The following is a 23,676-nucleotide window of genomic DNA, read 5'->3' on the forward strand; positions in this document are numbered from 1 at the left end:
TTACTACTTTTGAGGTTCTACTTTTAATTTAGCTCCTAGCTCCCTAAATTTGTCTCGTAGGACCTCATCCCGTTTTTTACCTATATTGTTGGTACCTATATGCATCACGACAACTGGCTGTTCACCCTCCCTTTTCAGAATGTCCTGCACCTGCTCCGAGACATCCTTGACCCTTGCACTGGGGGGGCAACATACCATCCTGGAGTCTCGGTTGCGGCCGCAGAAACTCCTATTATTCCCCTTACAATCGAATCCCCTATCACTATAGCTCTCCCACTCTTTTTCCTGCCCTCCTGTGCAGCAGAGCCACCCACAGTGCCATGAACTTGGCTGCTGCTGGTCTCCCCTGATGAGTCATCCCTCTCAACAGTACCCAAAGCAGTGTATCTGTTTTGAAGGCGGATGACCGCAGGGGACCCCTGCACTACCTTCCTTGCACTGCTCTTCCTGGTGGTCACCCATTCCCTATCTGGCTGTGTACCCTTTACCTGCGGTAAGACCAACTCGCTAAGCGTGCTATTCACGTCATCCTCAGCAGCGTGGATGCTCCAGAGTGAATCCACCCGCAGCTCCAGTGCCGCAATGCAGTCCGTCAGGAGCTGCAGGTGGATACACTTCCTGCACACATAGTCATCAGGGATACTGGAATCGTCCCTGACTTCCCACATGTTACAGGAGGAGCATAACACGTGTCTGAGCTCTCCTGTCATGTCTTAACCCTTAGATTAACTTAATTTGGCAACAACAATGCTAAAGGTTACTTATGATAAAGAAAAGAAAAAAGAAAAGCTACTCACCAATCACCAGCCAATCACTTACCCGCTTGGCTGTGTTGTCACCTGTCCTCCTCACACATTGCTTTTCCTCCCATCTTTGTATCATCAGCAAACTTGGCTACGTTACACTCGGTCCCTTCTTCCAAGTCATTAATATAGATTATAAATATTTGGAGTCCCAGCACTGATTCCTGTAGCACCCCAATAGTTACTGATTGCCAACCTGAGAATGAACCATTTATCCCGACTCTCTGTTTTCTTTTAGTTAACCAATCCTCTAACCATGCTAATACCGTGAACTTTTATCTCATGCAGTAACCTTTTATGTGGCACCTTGTCAAATGCCTTCTGGAAGTCCAAATACACCACATCCACTGGTTCTCCTTTATCCACCCTGTTCGTTACATCTTCAAAGAATTCTAGCAAATTTGTTAAACATAACTTCCCTTTCATAAATCTATGCTGACTCTGCCTGACTGAATTTTGTTTTTCCAAATGTCCTGCTACTGCTTCTTTAATAATGGACTCCAACATTTTCCCAACCACAGATGTTAAGCTAACTGGTCTATAGTTTCCTGCTTTTTTTCTGCCTTCTTTTTTAAATAGGGGCGTTACATTTGCAGTTTTCCAATCTGCTGGGACCTCCCCAGAATCCAGGGAATTTTGATAAATTACAACCAATGCATCCACTATCCCTGCCGCTACTTCGCTTAAGACCCTAGGATGTAAGCCATCAGGTCCAGGGGATTTATTTGCCTTTAGTCCCATTATCTTACTGAGTGCCACCTCCTTAGTGATTGTGATTATGTGAAGTTCCTTCCCCCTATAGCCCTTTGACTGTCCACTGTTGGGATATTATTAGTTTCCTCTACCATAAAGACTGATGCAAAATATTTGTTCAGAGTTTCTGCCATCTCCATGTTCCCCATTACTAATTCCCCGGTCTTGTCCTCTCAGGAACCAACATTTAGTTTTTTCCTTTTTATATACCTATAGAAACTCTTGCTATCTGTTTTTATATTTAGTGCTAGTTTACTTTCATAGTCTATCTTCCCTTTCTTAATCATTTTTTTAGTCATTCTTTGCTGGCTTTTCAATGTTTCCCAATCTTTTGTCCTCCCACTACTTGTGGCCACTTTGTATGACCTTGTTTGTAATAGGATACCGTCCTTTATTTCTTTAGCCACGGATGGTTATCTTTTATTTCACACCCTTTCCTCCTCATTGGAATATATTTTTATTGAAAGTTGTGAAATATCTCCTTAAATGTACGGCACTGTTCATCAACCGTTCTACATTTTAATCTATTTTCCCAGTCCATTTTAGCCAACTTTGCTCTCATACTTTTGTAATCTCCTTTATTTAAGCTTAGTACGCTGGTTTGAGATCCAAATTTCTCACCCTCCACCTGAATTTAAAATTCAACCATGCTATGATCACTCATTCCAAGGGGATCCTTTACTAGGAGATTGTTTATTAATCCTGTCTCATTACACAGGACCAGATCTAAAACAGCCTGCCACCTGGTTGGTACAGTTACACACTGCTCAAGGAACTCGTCCCTTATGCACTCAAGGCTGCCCAGACCAATTTGATTTGTCCAATCAATGTTGAGGTTAAAACCGTCCATGATTATTGCTATTCCCTTTTTACAAGCCTCCACTATTTCCTGGTTTATACTTCGACCAACAGAATTGCTACTGTTAGGGGGTCTATAGACTACGCCGACCAGTGCGTTTTTCCCCTTACTATTCCTTATTTCCACCCAAACTGTTTCAATATCCTGATCATTTGAGCCAATATCGTTTCTCACTATTGCAGTGATTCCATCCTTTATCAACAGAGCTACCCCACCTCCTTTTCCTTTCTGTCTGTCCTTCTGGATTGTCAAATACCCCTGAATATTTAGTTCCCGTCCTGGTCACCTTGCAACCACGTCTCTGTAATGGCTATCACATCATACCCATTTGTATCCATTTGCGCCGTCAACTCATCTATTTTGTTACGAATGCTACGTGCATTTAGAAAAAGAGCCTTTAAATTTGTTTTTTTACCCTTTTTTCCTGCTTGTTTCCTTTCTCCTTCAAACTCACTTTCTTTATTTTTGCTTTTTAATTCCAGCTTTACTCCCCTCCCTACTGAATCTATTTTCAGGTTCCCATCCCTCTGCCAAGCTAGTTTAAACCCTCCCCAACAGTACGAGCGACCCCCCCCCTCCCCCCGGTGAGGTTATTGGTCCCGGCTCTGTTGAGGTGCAACCCGTCTGGCTTGTACAGGTCCCACCTCCCCCAGAAGCGGTCCCAATGCCTCAGGAAACTAAAGCCCTCCCGCCTGCACCATCTCTCCAGACGCGCATTCATCTGCTTTATCCTCTTATTTCTGTACTCACTAGCTCGTGGCACCGAGAGTAATCCGGAGAGTCCTACCTTCGAGGTCCTGCTTTTTAATTTCTCTCCTAGTTCCCTAAACTCTGCCTGTAGGACCTCATCTCTCTTTATACCTATGTCATTGGTCCCGATATGGATCACAACCTCTGGCTGTTCACCCTCTCCCCCCCCAATGTACCTCTCCCCCCTACTGTACCTAATTCGTTGTGCAGTCATACGTAACTGCACCTTCTGCGTTCGAACCTTGAAGACAGGAGCGCAATTCCGGGACCACCAGGTATTTTCTTTTAAATTTTCGGGTCGGAGGCCTTCGTCCGAAAGAAGCCTCCGACCAGAATTTCAAGTGTCCTGTTACCACTTCCTTAAGAATGGATTCCAGCATTTTCCCGATGACTGATGTCAGGCTAACTAGCCTACAGTTTCCTCGTTCCTCTTCCCCCTTTCTTGAATAGCGAGGTTACATTTGATACTTTCCAATCCCCATGTATTGTTGCAGAATCTGGGGAATTTTGGAAGTTCACAATCAATGCATCCACTATCTCTGCAGCCACCTCTTTTAGAACTCTATGATGTAGACTATCAGGTCCAGAGGATTTGTTGGCTTTTAGTCCCATTAATTTCTCAAGTACTTTTTCTCTACTGATATCAATTACTTTAAATTCCTCACTCTCATTCCCTGCTATTTTTGGTATTCTATTGTGTCTACTACTGTGAAGATATAAAATATTTGTTTAAAGTCTCTGCCATTTCCTTATTCCCCATTATAATTTCTCCTGTTTCAGCCTCAAAGGGATCAATGCTTACTTTTACTAATCTCTTCCTTTTTACATACTTGTAAAAGCTCTTACAATCTGTTTTTATGTTTCTTGCTCGTTTTTGTTCTTATGCCACGAGACTTGCATCCAGCAATACAGCTTCACCGTTACTTGTACTCTGTATTAAATATGAGTATATGATAGCAATTTGGATAGTTACCAAGTTATTTCCAGGAATATGCTGACAGGATTTTTAAAAACCTGTCTATCGAAGTGAATGTCCGATTTTGATTTTTTTTTTAAGCTACCCTTCAGCAGTTGATCTCCGAGACCATGGTACGCTGGGCGCAGGAATCGGTGATTGAAGACCCCGAGTTGGTTCGGGCCATGTTTGTGCTGTTACACCGGCAGTATGATGGCATTGGTGAGCTTGTTCGTGCTTTACCCAAGACCTACACAATAAATGGTGTGTCCGTGGACGACACAATAAACTTACTCGCATCACTGGGCCAGATCAGATCGCTTCTCAGTGTCAGAATGGGGAAAGAGGAGGAGAAGTTGATGATCCGTGGGCTTGGGTGAGTAAACAAAATTTAGTCCTGGTGTGGCTCTAGTAACTTCAGATACATGAGCTATGGTATGTAAATGACATTTATATGAGCTGAATCACTTTTCAAATGTTAGTGACTATTTACATTTACCTTTTTCAAACTGAAAAACAATTTTTAATATTATATGATATATATTTGGGATTTTATATATATATATATAGATGAATGATTAATATGAAATTCCTCCCTCAACTACTTTGGGGATGGAGGTGTTAATCCATTTATGTTGGTGGGTTTATACCTCCAACAAGTAGTGGAGAGAGGAATTTCAGACAAATGGGTTAACCTTGTCTACCCATTGTCCCAATGTGTTATTTCAAGCCTATGTTTTTGAGGCATTATGAGCGAGTACTTTTTTTTAGACTGTAACTTAACATCATTTACCACAGACTGTTGGGGCCAATCTTTACCTAACCCGCCCATTGGGAAACTGATGGGATCAGGTGCAACGCAAGTTTTACTCCTCACCCAATTTTACTCTTCATTGAACTCAACAGAGAGTAATACTGGGCAGGGTATAAAACCAAGGTTCCTCCTGATCCCATGGGTTTCCCTCCTGGCCAGTTAGGTTAAAAATGACCCCCATTCATTTCATAGGTCTGAAGGGTATGAAGGAATTGAGAAATCTGCTGCAATAAACAACTGAGCCCAAATTTTGAGGTGGGAGGGAAACCCCATAGACTTCTCACCATGAGGCCCGATCCTCATTTGAATAGTTTTGATCTGTTTCTCGACCGAAAGGCGCGGGAAATGGGCTGGGAGCCGGATTTTGCCACAGACCCAAGAGAACGGTCCCTCCCATAAGGTAAGTGCGGAGGGTGGGATTTGCACAGCTGATGCTGGTCGGGTGAGGGAGAGGAGAGATCCACAGATTCTTTCCTGGGACTGGGAGTGGAATTGCAGAGCCCCTAACACATCCTTCCAGCAATTAAGCTTACCCTGGCTTCTTCTGGCCATGTTCCAGCCTCCCACCAGATTTTACTGGCAGGTTTGCCACTGTGCGGGCCCCCCCTCCCCCACCGTGATTTTAAGTTCAAATCTCATTGCGGTGCTGATGGTGTCATCGGGCTGCAACTTTCACATTTTAATTAGGCTCCCGTCTGCCTGGAGCCGGTAGCCCTCACTTAGGGTTGCCAACTCTGGTTGGAGTCATTCTTGGAGGTTTGATCATGTGACATTCCAACCACATGCCATCTGACCATGTGATGCCTGATTATGTGACAGCAGATCACATGACTTCTGCAAAGTTTACCGTATGAAGGTTGGCTCCGCTGTCGTGAGTATTTTTGCTCGTGGTTTGGTGCCAGCAGCTGTTGAGTGACAAGGAGGCCACACGTGAGCAGACGAAGATGGGAAACCGAGGAATCCCCCCTTACCCCCCCCACCATTTCAGAGACCAGCCCATTTCACAGCCCCCACTCGATTGCCGAGACTCCCCAAATGCCGAGATACTCCGATTCCCAGCTCCCAGATTCCTGACCTGTCCCGATTACTCCCCGAGTCCTCCGGATTACAGACTCCCCGATTCCTGACTCTCCAGCCCCCTCCCGTCGGCACTCCACGCAGTCACAGCTCTCTGTGGATGAGGTCACCGAGCAAGTGGCTTCACTAACAGCAGCCGGTGACATTATGGAGTAGTGCTTGGGGGTGGGGGCATACAGCGATGAAAAAATTTAAATCGCTGCTCTCCCGGGCTGCTCGGGGGAGAAATCCCCGATTCCGGGGAAACTTCCGGTTGTTCCAGTATGGTTGGGAACCCTAGCCTCATGTGCCTGAAAGGTCCCTGGTTAAAATGGCAGCGAGGGGAATGCAACCTGAACCCCCAACCACCATGTTAACAATCCACCTGACCCGGCCTGGGCAGGCGGGGGCGGTTTCCACGCCACCAACAATTTAAAATTGCAGTTGGCCAGATCGGGCAGGAAAGGAGTGGGTAAGTTCCCTGCTTCATTTTAACTGCCATCCCACATAGTTTCCTCCAGACGGGAGAGTTAAAATTGAGCCCAAAACCCTGTAAATCGTCGGAGGAAGGAAAGACTGAGTTAATTAAGGAATTGTACATTTGGAGATCGTAGGAGAGAATGAGTTAGAGAAGGAAGATGAGTGGTGAGTGTGGAGTTCGGCACAGTGGCATTGCAGGCATGTATTTGCAGTTTAGGAGAAACGAGGCAGAGGATGTCCGAGAAGCACTGACGATAGTAGTATTAACTCATTTAGAGAGAGTCAAGAAATGTTGTGATGGAGAGAGGTTGGAGGCTTAACCGTTGGTATTTTAGAGAGATTTGTAGAGGGTGATGATTGGGAAGCTTTCGTTGAGCGTCTCGACCAGTACTTTGTGGCCAACAAGCTGGGACAATAAGGCGATCAAACGCAGGATGATTCTCCTCACCGTGTGTGGGTCCACAGTATATGGCCTCATCAAGAATCTGCTAGCACTGGAGAAACTAGCGGAGAAGACAAATACAGAGTTGTGTACGCTGGTTCGGAACCACCTCAAGCCGAAGGAGAGCGTCTTAATGGCCAGGTATCGCTTCTACGCGCATCACGATAGCCCAGGCATTCATATCCACAAGCAATAATACCAGACAGATATCTTCCCAGCATCGAAGCTCATCGGCAAGTACTGTGCATAAAATAACGTCTCTAGCAGGCAGAACTGCATGTGGCAGGGCCTACACGTCTGCAGCTGCAAGACCTAGGTTGACTCAGAGTCCGCCATCGGGCATGAATGCAAATCCATTAGCACCATCTTGGCACTGCAGGGGTAATCATTGAGCCCATCAATGTCGATTCAAGCACTACGTGTGCAAAGGCTGTGAAACAATGGGGCACCTCCAGCGAATGTGCAAGAGTTCTGCGACTCACCACGTGGCAGAGTCAGCAGAGGACGATCGATCCGGCGCGGATCACGCAGAACAAACGAGAGGCAACTCAACCCAAGGAAGAAGTGTATGGCGTACACACCTTCACCACTAAGAGCCTTCCTTTCATGCTGAAAGTCAAATTGAACGGTATTCCGGTATCAATGGAGTTGGACACGGGGGCGAGTCAGTCAATTATGAGCCAGAAGACTTTTGAGAAACTGTGGGGCAACAAGGCACAAAGGCCCAAACGGAGCCCGATTCAGACAAAGCTACGCCAAAGAGCTCATACCAGTCATTGGCAGTGCGGCAGTTAAGGTATCGTACGATGGAACTGTGCATGACTTGTCACTGTGGATTGTACCAGGCGATGGCTCAACACTATTCGGCAGAAGCTGGCTAGGAAAGATTCGATGGAACTGGGACGACATCAAAGCACTATCTTCAGTGGATGATGCCTCGTGCACCCAAGCGCTGAGCAAGTTTCCGTCGCTATTTGAACCAGGAATCGGCAACTTCACAGGCGCCAAGGTGCAAATCCATCTAATCCCCGATGCAAGGCCCGCTCATCACAAGGCTCGAGCAGTTCCATATATTATGAGGGAGAAAGTCGAGATCGAACTGGACAGACTTCAACGAGAGGGAATCATATCGCCAGTCGAGTTCAACGAGTGGGCCAGTCTGATTGTTCCGGTGTTGAAAAGCGATGGCACAGTCAGAATCTGCAGAGACTACAAGGTAACAATCAACCGAGTCTCGTTACAAGACCAGTATCCGCTACTCAAGACAGATGACCTGTTCGTAACGTTAGCGGGGGGGGGGGATATCGTTCACCAAGTTGGACCTAACCTCCGCCTACATGACACAGGAGCTGACTGAATCTTCGAAAAGATTGACATGCACCAACACGCACAAAGGACTGTTTATATACCACAGGTGCCCTTTTGGGATTCGCTCGGCTGCTGCCATCTTCCAGAGGAACATGGAGAGTCTGCTGAAATCGGTTCCGCGCACCTGACGACATCCCGATCACCGGTCGTGACACCACCGAATATCTGCACAATCTACAAGAGGTTCTAAGTTGACTAGACAGAGTGAGACTCAGGCTGAAATGCTCCAAGTGTGTTTTCCTGGTGCCAGAGGTCGAATTTTTGGGGAGAAAGATTGAGGCAGATGGCATCAGACCCACGGACTCAAAGACAGAGACCATCAAGAATGCACCCAGACCACAGAATGTGACGGAGTTGCGATCGTTCCTGGGACTCCTCAACTATTTCGGTAACCTTCTACCCGGGTTAAGCACTTTGCTGGAACCATTGCACATGTTGCTACGTAAGGGTGACGACTGGGTTTAGGGAAAATCTCAAGAGACAGCCTTTGAGAAGGCCAGAAACCTACTTTGTTCTAATAAGTTACTTGTACTGTATGACCCATGCAAACGATTAGTGCTAGCTTGTGATGCATCTTCGTATGGGGTCAGCTGTGTGTTACAGCAAACCAATGTATTGGGCAAACTTCAACCGGTTGCATACGCGTCTAGAGGTCTGTCTAAGGCTGAAAGAGCCAACAGTATGGTCGAGAAAGAGGCATTATATGTATGTGGGGTTAAAAAAATGCATCAATACCTATTTGGACTTTGGTTTGAGCCTGAAACTGACCACAAACCGCTCATTTCGCTGTTTTCAGAAAGCAAAGGTATAAACACCAATGCTTCGTCCTGCATCCAAAGATGGGCACTAACATTGTCCTTCTATGACTATGTTATCCGCCACAGACCAGGCACGGAGAACTGTGCTGATGCCCTCGGTTGGCTACCATTGCCCACTACCGGGGTGGAAATGGCGCAGCCTGCAGACTTGCTTCTGGTCATTGTTGCTTTTGAGAGTGAGGGATCACCCTTCACTGCTCACCAGATCAGGACCTGGACCAGCCAGGATCCTGTGCTATCACTCGTAAAAAGTTGCGTCCTCAATGGGAGCTGGTCGGCCGTTCCCAGGGAGATGCAAGATGAAATTAAGCCGTTTCACCGACGCAAAGATAAAATGTCCATCCAGTCGGATTGTCTCTTATGGGGTAATCGCGTGGTTTTGCCAAAAAAAAGCAGGGAAACGACCGACACAATACCCACTTAGGCATAGTCATGATGAAGGCTATAGCCAGGTCGCATGTTTGGTGGCCCGGCATTGACTCGGATTGGAGTCATGCATACACCAGTGCAACACATGCTCACAACTGAGCAATGCACAAAGGGAGGCTCCATTGGCCTCCAAACTGTGGTCCACGTAGATTTTGCTGGCCCCTTTCTTGTAAAGATGGTTTTAGTTGCAGTGGGCATTTACTCAAAATGGATTGAATGCGTAATCATGTCATCCAGCACATCCACTGCCACCATTGAAAGCCTCCGGGCTATGTTCGCCACTCATGGCTTGCCCGACGTCCTTGTCAGTGCCAATGGACCGTGTTTCACCAGCTCGGAATTCAATGAGTTTATAACCCACAATGGCATCAAGCATGCCAGGTCTGCCCCGTTTAAGTCCGCATCCAACGGTCAAGCGGAATGGGCAGTCCAAACTATCAAACAGAGCTTGAAACGCGTGACGGAAGTCTCCTTGCAGACCCGCTTATATCGAGGTCTGCTCAGCTACTGGACGCGACCCCACTCGCTTACCGGGGTTCACCTGCAGAATTGTTAATGAAGAAAGCACTCAAAACCAGGCTCTCCCTAGTCCACCTGGATCTAAATGATCATGTGGAAACCCGGCATCATCGGCAAAACATGTACCACGATCGCGTGACTGTATCACGTGACATTGATGTTACCGACCCTGTGTTTGTCCTTAATTACTGTCATGGTCCTAAATGAGTCGCTGGCACTGTCTTGGCCAAGGAGGAGAATAGAGTGTTTATAGTCAAATTATTGAATGGACAAACGTGCAGAAAGCATTTGGATCAGACCAAACTGCGGTTCACCGACAACCAGGAACAACCTGAAGAGGACATCACTGTTGTATATCTGTAAAGCATGCACTCCCATGTTCCGCCACCAGGGAGCGTATCCCCTGAAGTCCTAAGGGATCGCAGCATCCCTTGGGAGCACTGTATATAAGCCGGTGCCTAAGGCCTGCTCCTCATGCTGGAGTGTCTTATTAAAGACTGAGGTCACTGTTACTTTAACCTCCCTGTGTGCAGTCTCATCTGTGTTAGGAACACAATAACTGGCGACGAGTATACGAATCCAACGCAAAGATGCAGCAAACTGTGGGCATCCTGGAGAAGTTCTCGGAGGGTGAGGACTGGGAAGCCTATGTCGAATGGCTAGACAAGTACTTTGTAGCCATTGAGCTGGACGGAGAAGGAAGCTGCAAAAAGGAGAGCGGTGCTCCTCACAGTCTGCGGGGCACCGACCTACAGCCTCATGAAGAATTTTCTGGCTCCGGTGAAACGCACACATAAGTCATATGAGGAGCTGTGTACACTGGTTCGGGAGCATCTTAACCCGAGGGAGAGCGTGCTGATAGCGAGGTATCGGTTCTACACGTGCCAGCGATCTGAAGGTCAGGAAGTGGCGAGCTACATTGCCGAGCTACTTGCAGGACAATGTGAGTTTGATGGCTACCTGGAGCAAATGCTCAGAGACTTTTTTGTACTGAGCATTGGCCACGAGACCATCCTACGAAAACTTTTGACTGTAGAGACACTGACCCTCAGTAAGGCCATTGCAATAGCACAGGCATTTATGTCCATCAGTGATAACACCAAACAAATCTCTCAGCCCACAAGTGCAAGCAATGTTCATAAATTAATTGGAACTGTGTTTGCGAGCAGAAATGTACAGGCAAACATTTGCCACCAGGCCCCAGGTGACCCAGATGACTCCGAGTCCGCAACAAAGGATGAATGCAAAGCAATTCTCACCTTGATGGCGTTGTGGAGGCTTCCATTCAGCCTATTCATGCTGCTTCAAAGGGTATGTTTGCAAGAGCTGTGGAACAATGGGGCACCTCCAACAAGCTGCAAGCTCTGTCAAACCTGCTAACCACCACGTGGCAGAGGAAGATTGGTCCATGGTGGATCAAAGCAATTTTGAGCCTCAGAGAGGAGGCAGATGCTGAAGTATACGGGGTGCACACATTTTCGACGAAATGTCCACCTATAATGCTAACTGTAAAATTGAATGGCTTACCCGTAGCCATGGAACTGGACACTGGCGCTAGCCAATCCATCATGAGTAAAAAGATATTTGAGAGACTGTGGTGCAACAAGGCACTCAAACCAGCCCTGAGCCCCGTCCACACGGAACTGAGAATGTACACCAAAGAGCTTATCACTGTCCTGGGCAGCGCCATGGTCAAGGTCATCTACGAGGGCACGGTGCACGAACTGCCACTCTGGATTGTCCCGGGTGATGGCTCCACACTGCTTGGAAGGAGCTGGCTGGGCAAAATCCACTGGAACTGGGATGACATCCGAGCGCTATCACATGTCGATGAGACCTCATGTACCCAGGTTCTTCACAAATTTCCTTCCCTTTTTGAGCCTGGCATTGAAAACTTTTCCGGGGTGAAGGTGCAGATCCACTTGGTCCCAGAGGCACGACCCATTCACCACAAGCCGCGAGCAGTACCTCTCATGATGAGGGAGAGAGTGGAAATTGAACTGGACAGGCTGCAACGCGAGGGCATCATCTTCCCAGTGGAATTTAATGAGTGAGCCAGCCCGATTGTTCCAGTACTCAAAAGTGATGACACGGTCAGGATTTGTGGCGATTATAAAGCAACTATTAATCGTTTCTCGCTACAGGACCAATACCCGCTACCTAAGGCAGACGACCTATTTGCGATGCTGGAAGGAGGCAAGACTTCACCAAGCTCGACCTGACTTCGGCCTACATGACGCAGGAGCTGGAGGAGTCTTCAAAGGGCCTCACCTGCATCAACACGCACAAGGGACTGTTCATCTACAACAGATGCCCGTTTGGAATTCGGTCGGCTGCAGCGATCTTCCAGAGAAACATGGAGAGCCTACTCAAATCAATACCACGCACGATAGTTTTTCAGCATGACATATTGGTCACGGGTCGGGACACCGTCGAGCAGCTACAAAACCTGGAGGAGGTCCTCCAGCGACTGGATCACGTAGGGCTGCGGCAGAAGAGGTCGAAATGCGTCTTCATGGCAACAGAAGTGGAGTTTTTGGGGAGAAAGATCGCGGCGGATGGCATTCAGCCCACGGACGCCAAGACAGAGGCTATCAGGAATGCGCCCAGGCCACAGAACGTCATGGAGCTGCGGTCGTTCCTGGGACTCCTCAATTATTTTGGTAACTTCCTACCCGGGTTAAGCACCCTCTTAGAGCCCCTACATGTGTTATTGTATAAAGGTGAGAACTGGGTATGGGGAAAAAAACAACTAATTTCTTTTGAGAAAGCCAGAAACATTTTATGCTCCAAAAAGCTGCTTGTATTGTATAACCCGTGTAAAAGACTTTTGCTAGCATGTGATGCGTCGTCGTATGGAGTCGGGCGTGTATTACAACAAGCTAACGTTGCAGGGAAGTTGCAACCTGTCAGGAGCTTGTCTAAGGCCGAGAGGGCCAATAGCATGATTGAGAAAGAGGCATTAGCATGTGTGTTCGGGGTGAAGAAAATGCATCAGTACCTGTTTGGCCTCAAATTTGAGCTGGAAACCGATCACAAGCCCCTCATATCCCTGTTTGCTGAAAGCAAAGGGATAAATACTAATGCCTCAGCCCGCATACAAAGGTGAGCACTCGCGCTATCAGCGCATAACTATACCATCTGCCACAGGCCAGGTACTGAGAACTGTGCTGATGCTCTCAGTCGGCTACCTTTGCCCACCACGGGGGTGGAAATGGCGCAGCCTGCAAACTTGTTGATGGTGGCACAGCCCGCAGACTTGTTGATGGTCATGGAAGTGTTTGAAAATGATAAAGCACCTGTCACGGTCCACCAGATTGGGACTTGGACCAGCCAAGATACTCTGCTGTCCCTAGTAAAAAAACTGTGTACTGCATGGGAGCTGGGCCAGTATCCCTGTTGAAATGCAAGAGCTAATCAAGCCGTTCCAGCAGCGAAAGGATGAGCTGTCCATTCAGGCAGACTGCCTGCTGTGGGGTAACCGTGTAGTGCTACCCAAAAAGGGCAGGGAGACGTTCATCTTGGATCTCCACAGCACACCCCCGGGTATAGTAATGCTGAAAGCGATAGCCAGATCCCACCTGTGGTGGCCCGGTATCGACTCTGACTTCGAGTCCTGTGTACGGCAATGCAGCATGTGTGCTCAGTTGAGCAACACACCCAGAGAGACACCACTAAGTTTGTGATCTTGGCCCTCCAGACCATGGTCGAGGATCCATGTCAACTATGTGGGTTCGTTTCTCGGTAAAATGTTCCTGGTGGTGGTGGTTGCTTTTTCAAAATGGATTGAATATGAAATAATGTTGGGAAGCACCGCCACCGCCACCATTGAAAGCCTGAGCGCCATGTTTGCCACCCACGGCCTACCTGACATACTGGTCAGTGATAATGGGCCATGTTTCACCAGTGCCAAATTTAAAGAATTCATGAACCGCAATGGGATCAAACATGTCACCTGGGCTCTGTTTAAACCAGCATCCAATGGGCAGGCAGAGCGGGCAGTACAAACCATCAATCAGAGTCTTAAACAAGTCACAGAAGGCTTACTCCAAACCTGCCTGTCCAGAGTACTGCTCAGCTACCGCACGAGACCCCACTTGCTCACAGGGGTGCCCCCGGCTGAGCTACTCATGAAAAGGACACTTAAAACCAGACTCTCACTGGTTCACCCCAACCTGCATGATCAGGCAGGCGGCAGCAACAAAATGTAAACAATGGTCGCACCACTGTGTCACAGGAAATTGATCTGAATGACCCTGTGTATGTACTAAACTATGGACATGGTCCCAAGTGGATTACGGGCATGGTGATAGCTAAAGAAGGGAGTAGGGTGTTTGTAGTCAAACTCGACAATGGACAAATTAGCAGAAAGCACCTGGACCAAAAGAGGCTGCGGTTCACAGACTGCCCTGAACAACCCACACCAGATACCATGTTCCGCCACCAGGGAGCGCATCCCCTGAAGTCCCAAGGGATCCCAGCATCCCTTGGGAGCACTGTATATCAGCCGGCCCCAAAGGCCTGTTCCTCACTCTGGAGTGTCTTAATAAAGACTGAGGTCACTGTTACTTTAACCTCCCTGTGTGCAGTCTCATCTGTGTTAGGAACACAACAATCACCATCATCAATCCACCAACACACACACAAGCAGCAATCGACCTCGCTGTCGATCAAGAGGATGAACCCACCATTCCCAACAGTCCTGTCAGACCAGCCGCGCCACAGTGCAGCAATGGTCCGACCAACTCACCCATACTAGAGTTTGAACTCAGACGATCAACCATAGAGCGTAGGGCCCTGGATCGTCTCAACTTGTAAATAATTTGCATCTGGCGGGGAGTGATGTTATGTATGTAAACATTGTAACTGTGTAAGACTTGCCACCAGAGGGCGCAACTGTTGGAGGCCCAAGGGTAACCAGCACACCTCGTGCAAGAGAGTATAAAAGGTTGTCTGCCATGCAGCTTAGGCACTCTGGAGTTGTATTAAAGAGATTAAGGTCACATTTAGCTCACAGTACTCAGTCTTGTGGAATTCTCCCATACTTAACAATAACCTTTTTCAAATTTTTCTTTATTGAGGAGGTTGGGAGGTTAACAGAACTATCCCAGATATGGCAACAGTATTTAAATCTTTGAATTTGGGCATTATAGAGAGTTAAGATTTGTTAAAGAGTAAATAAATGTTTGGCATGAAAAAGGATAGCAAGCTTCTTGCAAGTAGCTTTAGCGATGGAAGAGATACAAAAGATAGAACAATCTCAGAAGATGAAAAGAACTAGGAGATGGTTGCTGCTGCAATCTGGAGGGAGTTGAATAAAGGGGGGAATGATCAGCGAAATGGTGGCTAGTTCTGGATAATGAATTAAGGTGGTCATTGAAATAGAGAGGGAGCCGATTGGGAGATGATATAGATCTTAAGTTGATGGGATGAGGGTCAGAAGATGTCAGCGCTCCAAATAGTGCGATGTGAGATGAAACCAGTCAGCTATTTACAAAGCTTTGGGGGACTTTAGGCTCCTATTTTCCATTTGCTGGATTTTTGGCACCCGCGCATGTTAATGTACAAATTTTTTTGTGTACGTTTGCGCCAGAAAAAAAAATCGTGACTTTCGCCAAAGAAATATTTGAATTTGGTGCAGCGCGCTCCGAAGTAAGTCTGGGGGGCGGAGCTTCAAGTCTCGGCTAAAAACTCTCTGGGCATGCGTGAAAAGCTCAAGTTGCCAGGGCAACCAGAGACGCTGAAGCAAGCTGAAGCCCGCTTCCCCAAAAGGACTGCTACCCCACTGCTGCTGAAAGGGCCACAAAGGACCTTTCACCCCGCTGGACCCGTGGCCAGCGCTCCCCCTTCCCCCTTGCTGGACCCGCTGCAATTCCGGGTTTCTTGTTTAGACTTGTTTAGAAGCACACAGCATGGGTTTCCAACCATTTCTCTGCTGACCTCCAAATTCACTTGACTCTGAATCTTGCCCTCTGGTTTGTTCTATTACCAAGCCCCATTATTAATCTGAGCAATGTCCAGACAGCTTGGCACTTCATTTCTAAACTAAACTGCATATTGAAGCAAAAATTGTAAATTAGATTGGTCAGTTGAGAAAATGCTCAAAACAAGAGCTCTCAAAGGTTTGGGAGTAAAGGAACAATCTCAGAAGAACTGTACCACAAGAGATGTTAAAAAATCCAAGTGGAGACCAAACGTGCTTAGAACCTAGAACATTTTTACTGGCAACAATTACAACGTGGGTTAACAGCCTTTTCTCTTTTTTGGGGAATTTATTTTCAGCTGTAATTTCATTTTGCAGTTTTCATTTCAATATGTTAGCTAATATCCTACAAACTGATTTTATTTATTTAAGTTTACAGGTTCAAAGTGCCTTATTCTAATAAATTTAAATTATTCAAAAAATATTAGATCTAGCTGAAATAGTCCGAAATCAACGGTAAAATAATGTTGTCTGGTTGGGGGAATTTTCAGAACAATTAACCAATACCCATAAGTAAACATTTGTACTCAATAGTATGTTTTGTTTTGTTGCTTTTTTCACATAGGGACATAATGAATAATAAAGTATTTTACCAACATCCTAATCTAATGAGGGCCCTGGGGATGCATGAGACAGTGATGGAGGTGATGGTGAATGTGCTTGGAGGTGGAGAATCTAAGGTAGATGGGCCTGGATTTGTACATCATTAATATATATTGTCGCAATATCTCTATTCTTTAATTGTACATTGTTTCTCCTGCATGCCTATTCCCAATAGATCATTTAAAAGTGAATTGATTAGTTAAAGTATGATTCAACATTCATTCCTTCTTGCAGATAAGCTGAAAGCTCATTTATCACTGTAATGAGTTTTAGTTTATGTCTAACTAGGCCGAAGAACTGGTTGTAAACTACAAATATCTTGTAGTCTTTTGAGGCTGCTCCAACACCATTTTGTCCTTCTTCAGAGCTGAACCCAGGAAGTTTCTTTGATGAGTAAATATTCTCAGTGGTATGTGACTCATTTAAATTAAATATGTATGTTTGAGTAAATTTTTAAAAATAACAAAGGTATATTCCAAGTTTCTTTTTTCAAAAGTACCCGGTTTGGAGACAACTGTTTCCAAATTAGAAAAAGGTGCAAATAAAGTTTCTGGGTACAGCTTTGTTGAAGGCAAAAGTATTGTCTGCTTTTCAAGCATCCCAGGTAAGCTACCATATACGCTATTTCTGGATGCTGACACACTCGGGGGTGATTTTAACCCTACTCGCTCAGCAGAAGCCTGGAAGGTGGGCAGTTAAATTCACTCTGGCTCTTACCTGTCCGAAGGCCTCCACGATCGCTGCATCTGCAATTTTAACTTGCTCTCCTGAGCAGGCAGCAAGGACACACGCCCGGAGCCAATAGGGTCCTTCTTTTCACATGCATGATGCGACCCAATGACATCATTGAGACCCGACTGTAAGTTTAACTTGGACCTGAGTGGGGAATCCACCTGGAGTTAAAATCGGGACCAAATGTTAAGTGACCTGTTTTTTCTCTCTTATTGTTCGGTTAAAGTGGTTTTCTAAATTAATTTTCAAAATAAACTGAGGCTCTTTTGTTCTCTCAATACATTTTCTTTAGGAAATTATCTTCCCAAAGATGGTGGCCAACTGTTGTCGTTTCCTGTGCTATTTCTGCCGAATCAGTAGGCAAAATCAAAAAGCCATGTTTGACCATTTAAGCTATTTATTGGAAAACAGCAGTGTTGGATTAGGTGAGGGAAAGGACATTTCATCTGTAAGAGATCCTATTGTATTATAAATTAATGGGACATTCCCTTTTGACCTAGTTGGTGTTCATATATTAGAACAGTATCATTTTCTTTGGAAAAAATCTGAACGATTTATGAAAACTCTATACGGTTTTCATTGAACCTGTTGAGCACTGAGTGTAATGTGGATTTTAATGTATTGAATAGAACTAGAAGTAGTTTTCTGTACTTTGGTAATGGAAATTCTTGATAAATAGAATTGAGTGGAGCAGTGAATTGGAATACTACTCTTTGATCTCAGGGTCTTGGGCTTAACCATAGTCCAGACCGATGGGATGATTTTGAATCGTCTTAACTCACTGCAAAAATTGGAACAAATTAAAATTAAATTGACCAGCCGCAAAGATTTAAAGATACCACGAGGATGGTTGGTTGGGAAATGGAAGTGTCACAATGGTGCAGCAAGGCTTCTTCTGAGGTTGCAGTCCAGGCACACTATTGGGGCAGAGTAATTAGCTTGAATCATCGATTGAGTACAGAATATGTTTGCCTCAAATTCCGCTCTTGAAATTTTAACCAAGGCATTAATCCATTTAAGACAAATGGGTTAATACTGCCATAAAATACTGAACAGAAGAATTTCAAACAGACGTGATGTACATTTGCATCTGTTATCCCATTGCATAATTGCAAGGTCGCAGTATCTAATCCAAACTATACCAGACATGGGAGTGCTTGATATTCTATTGGATGCAAAAAACATCCCCGGCACTGAACTTCCTTAAGCATGTGATCATTTATCTCCCTTCAAAAAAAATGTTGAATTGACTTTTTGATTGAGCAACCATACTGGATTTGAGAAGTAGGGCTTGTGGCATTGTATCTTGTGCACTTAGTAGTGCTTAGCAGAGATGAATTAAATTCAGACAACCTTTCCATATTGCACTTGTGCCTTTAAAGACGAGCATTGCTTTGTAAGAAAAGCTACCTCCAGTCATTGGCATTGATTGGAAAAGTGAGGAAGCAAATAGCCCAACAGTCTGATTTCTTAAAGTTGCAAATGCACTCAGAATGATTTATTCATCCTAAGTATTCAGTGATGAGGATTTTGAATAAGATTTGATACTTGGAATGCAGCTTTATGCCAAGAGAGTGCAATTGAATCTGAAACTGGACTTTCTCAGTTGGTTCAACTTTCCAGTGCCAAAGTTCAGAGTATTAAAAATATCATCCCTGTAATACCTTATTATGAATAAGGAGAGGCAAATTCCACCCAAATTCTTTTGTTTGATACACCAGAGAACAACATTGTCATACCTTAAACACTTATAAAAGTATTTCTCATGTGCTGTATTTTTTCTCAACAGCATCTCCTTCAATGCGAGGTTCCACGCCTTTGGATGTTGCTGCAGCATCTGTCATGGACAACAATGAACTTGCCTTAGCATTGCGCGAGCCTGACTTAGAAAAAGTAAATATCAGTCCGAGTTATCCAAATGCAGTTACCTGTGGTTATTTTCATTAATGTTTACATTTGTTTAAGTCTTAAAAACTCAACCAATTCAACTTTGCACAATAAAATATAAAATTAATACAATAACTGTTTGGGTAATAGTGCTGCAATGTGCCCTAAAGTGTCCTACTTCCCTGTAATATATATTGAAATAAATCCCTTTAACACTGCAATTTAGTTTATGTTGGTACAAGTCTTGCTTTGCTACTACAGGTATTGGTTTCTGTTTTATTAAGTCCTCTAAAGAACTGAAGTTCACTTACCTTCTAGTTCTGATGAACTGCAAATATTAACCCATGTATTCTTTTTCAGTGCTGCCGAACTCGCTGTGTATTACCAGCATTGTCTGTTTTTATTTCAAAAAACATGCTTGCAGCTTTATTGTAAAATGATTTAAATGAGGTAGCACACTGATATAGAAACAGTTTCTCCTTATTTACTCCATATCAAAACCCTTCATGACTTTGAACACCTCTATCAAATCACCCTTTAACCTTCTCTGCTCTGAGGTGTAAGAATATACAGACCATTCCCAGCTTCTCCAATCTCTCCAGGTAACTGAAGTCCTTCATTCCTGGTGCCATTCTAGTAAATCTCCTCTGCACTCTCTCCAAGGCCTTGACAGCCTTCCTAAAGTGTGGTGCCCAGAATTGGCCACAATACTCCAGCTGGGGCCGAACCAGAATTTTATAAAGGTTTAGCGTAACTTCCTTGTAAACACACTGGGGCTGATTTTCATCACCCCATTTGTAGGTGTAAATGCGACGGTAGTGGGAAGACATTTTAAAATAGAAAAGTGCCAAGTTACCGAGTTTCCCAATCTAAATTTTTGGTGGGCAGCACTCTTTCCTGAATAAATACATTTAAATCAGGGTTAAATGATGTTAGTAAATCAGGACCCTGATGCTAGTGTGGTCTCTACCCACATTGCTGCCATCAGTCCCTCAACCTGTCTATAAACCACGGGCGGTACAAGTCGGAAGGTAGCCATTTTCAGTGATATTTAAAGGAATCCTCAGCTGCTCTTGGGTAAAACATTGAAAAGTTTTGCTAGACATTTTGCTTCTAGTACATTGTGTTTTTTTGGTACTTAGACAATTTCAAAGTGCTAGCAGTGTCTGGAGAATGTTCCGAACTGTCAGGGGGCCACTGGTGACACACACTTCATCAGACGGGGGTCTAATTGGGAATTCCACTCCGGCGAGGGGAGGAGAAACAGGTGGAACACACAGTGCTGCAGCTGCAGGGACAGCGGATAGAAAAAGGCAGGCTTGCAAGAAGCATTATTCTCCCAGAATGTATAGGAGCAGGAATATGCCATTCAGTCCCTTGAGCCTGTGGTATATTCACAGAGCACAGCACACACAACTTCCTAACATGGCAGGCAGCTCTCTCGGAAGTCTCCGGAAATCTGCCTAGTTCTGTTTATTATTAACCCTGCATTTGCAGTACACAATACGTCCACATCCACAGTGTGGAGCGACAAACATTACAAGCTTACAGACATTACACTTCTCCCTCCTTAATGAAGAAGCCATCAGAACAAACATCATACATTACTTCCATGTTTATACATAACACAGGATATAATTTTTTTTTTCCATATTTACAAATTTAACTTTACCACTTGTTTTCTGTTTCGAAGAGGATATCTTCGCTCTCGAAAAGAACCTTCCAAACATGGTCTCGAATCTAAACTCATTCGAGGCTCATCCTGAGGAACATTTTCCTCCACGGAATTTCCTTGATTTTCATTTGAACTCACTCTAACTTCAGGCTCTATGTTTTCCTGACTCGGACTCAGACTTTCATTCTGATTCTCTCCTGGATTTGTTTCCAGTACATTGGATTCAGGATTTGCTACTGGTATATCAAAACTATCTGATGGGTCAGAAATAATTGAATCATTCCCACCTTCAACTCCTTCCATGTCTGTAGGTAAAATATGATCAATATGAACAAACCTAACATGTCCATTATCAAACATCTTTGACAAATATGTGCGAGGACCACATATCTTCACCACTCTTCCTGGTAACCACTTTAACCATTTATGGTAATGGTTCTTTACTCTCACCTTCTGGTTTAATTTCACACTTCTCTCTTTTACTCTACCTCCATCATGATTCTCTTTCTGTCTTAATTGTGTCTCCTCAATGGACTATGCCAAATTTGGCTTTCACAATGAGAATCTGGTTCGTGGCTGTCGTTTGAGAAACAACTCTGCTGGTATTCTACCAGTAGTAGTATGAGGAGTATTTCAATATGTAATCAAAAAATTAGCCAATTCGTGATCCAATGACAACTGTCGTTTCCTTGGATTTGGATCTAACATTTGTTTTATGAGGGCATGTTTTACAATTTGTACAGTGCGCTCTGCTGCACCATTCGAAGCAGGATGGTATGGTGGAACCTTGGTATGTTTCACACCATTTTTGCTCGTGAATTGTGCAAATTCTTCTGAACAAAATTGTGGTCCATTATTCAAAACAATTTCTTCAGGGAGGCCAAATGCAGAAAAAAAATTTTGTAAAATGTCCAATGTTTTACTTGTTAATTTCCACATTGGAAACACCTCAACCCACTTCGAATAGCTATCAATCACAATGAACAATTGTTGTCCTTCTAACTCAACAAAATCAATATGTAGCCTTTGCCACACCGTGGGAGGCCATTTCCATGGCTGTAATGGTACTGGTGGTGGTTGCTTGCTTACCGATTGACATGTCGTACACTGACTCATGATGTACTCTATATCTTTATCATACCTGGCCACCATAAATAACTGCGTGCAAAACTTTTGGTCAAGCACATTCCCAGGTGCTAGTCATTGGAGGTCTCCTAATAATTTGGAGCTGAATTTATTTAGTATAACCACTCTTGCACCCCACATGATACAATCCTTATCGACTGATAATTCATTCCTACAAACGAAGAATGGATGTGTATCGTTGTCTGTTATCTGGTTTGGCCATCCATTTGTAATATACTCATACACCTTTGACATCACTGGGTCACGTTTGGTTGCTCTACCAATCTCTTCAGCTGTGACTGGCATTTCATCAATGTATGAAAAATAAAACACTTCTTCCCTATCAGGTGTAACTTGTGATGGGGAAGGCAATCTAGACATTGCATCAGCATTTCTGTGATCAGCTGAACGTCTGTATTCAATATCATATGTATATGCTGACAAAGGCAAATTCTGAAATTGATCTTTATATTACACCGGTATGGTGATACGGCCTACCACAGGAATTTTTTCTCCCGAGTAGCCTCACAGCTCTATCTTGGATTTCTCCAGTTGAAAATCATGCAATTTGTCGCGATATAGTGACTCTGGTACTACACTCACGGATGCACCCGTGTCAATTTCCATTGGTATCTTGAATCCCGCAACATCTATATGGATTTTGATGCTTTCCAAATCGCTGTCCGTTAACCTCGTGCTCCTGATGACGTGTAATTCTAACACCTCCTCGTCCTGTTGTTGTTCTTCCAAGCTATGTAGTCTCTTTGGATTTCTACTCATAGCTTTGAACGCTGGGCTCATAGCTTTGAAAGCTGATTTACCCTTCAGTCGGCATGCCTTCGCAAGATGCCCAGTCTTTCTGCAGAAGAAACACTCTGCCTTCACATACGGACAACTTTGAGCAATGTGTTGTCCCAGGCACCTATAGCACGACTTTGACACTCTGTTAGAATTGCCAGTTTCTGAGACTTCCGGCCATGCCCGTCTTTAATTTTGAACCTGCAGGTGATTTACCTCGGTTGCCTGAAGACCGTAATTATTATTTAATTCTCGGGAATATTATTCGGCCATGCCCATCGACCTCGCTGTCTGACAAGCAATCTCAAAAGTCAAGTCATCCGTTGTCAATAACTTCCTTCTGATCGCATCATTTTTCAGCCCACAAACAAAACGATCCCGTAATGCTCGGTTTTGAAAGTTTCCAAAATTATAGTGCATCGATTGCTTTATTAATGCAATGATGTAATCACTGATACTTTAATCAGTCTTTTGATCCGAATCCCGAAATTATAGCTTTCAGCAATTTCTAACGGTTTGGGGTTATAGTGCTGCTCCAGCTTCGTTAAAATCTCTTTAAGCGTTGTGTCCTTTGGCTCGTCAGGTACAAGCAGATTTACAAGAGTGTCATATAATGCCGGACCTGCCTCCGATAAGAAGATCGCTCTTTTACGTTCCAACACAGCCCGGTACTGGACTGCATTGTCTGGAACTTTGATTATGTTATTTGCAATGAAATACATTTCTAGCCGATCCACATACGCTTTAAAATGTTCCCGGTCCTGTCTATATTCACCCAAATGTCCCAATACACCTGCCATTTTAATCTCTAGCTGTTCATACCGTGC

General features: G+C 44.7%; 1 protein-coding gene across 1 annotated transcript in view; it reads left to right on the forward strand.

The window, feature by feature from the left end:
- The window catches only part of ryr2a (ryanodine receptor 2a (cardiac)), a 924,147-nt gene that overhangs the window by 540,560 nt on the left and 359,911 nt on the right, over positions 1-23,676 (forward strand). Inside the window, exons 41-44 of the mRNA XM_070890953.1 lie at positions 4,223-4,496; positions 16,595-16,709; positions 17,657-17,789; positions 19,154-19,257. Of these exons, the coding sequence (XP_070747054.1) occupies positions 4,223-4,496; positions 16,595-16,709; positions 17,657-17,789; positions 19,154-19,257 (626 nt within the window). The remainder of the gene's footprint in view (positions 1-4,222; positions 4,497-16,594; positions 16,710-17,656; positions 17,790-19,153; positions 19,258-23,676) is intronic.

The sequence above is a fragment of the Pristiophorus japonicus genome, chromosome 9 (genome assembly GCF_044704955.1).
Source record: "Pristiophorus japonicus isolate sPriJap1 chromosome 9, sPriJap1.hap1, whole genome shotgun sequence".
Taxonomy (NCBI): Eukaryota; Metazoa; Chordata; class Chondrichthyes; family Pristiophoridae; genus Pristiophorus; species Pristiophorus japonicus.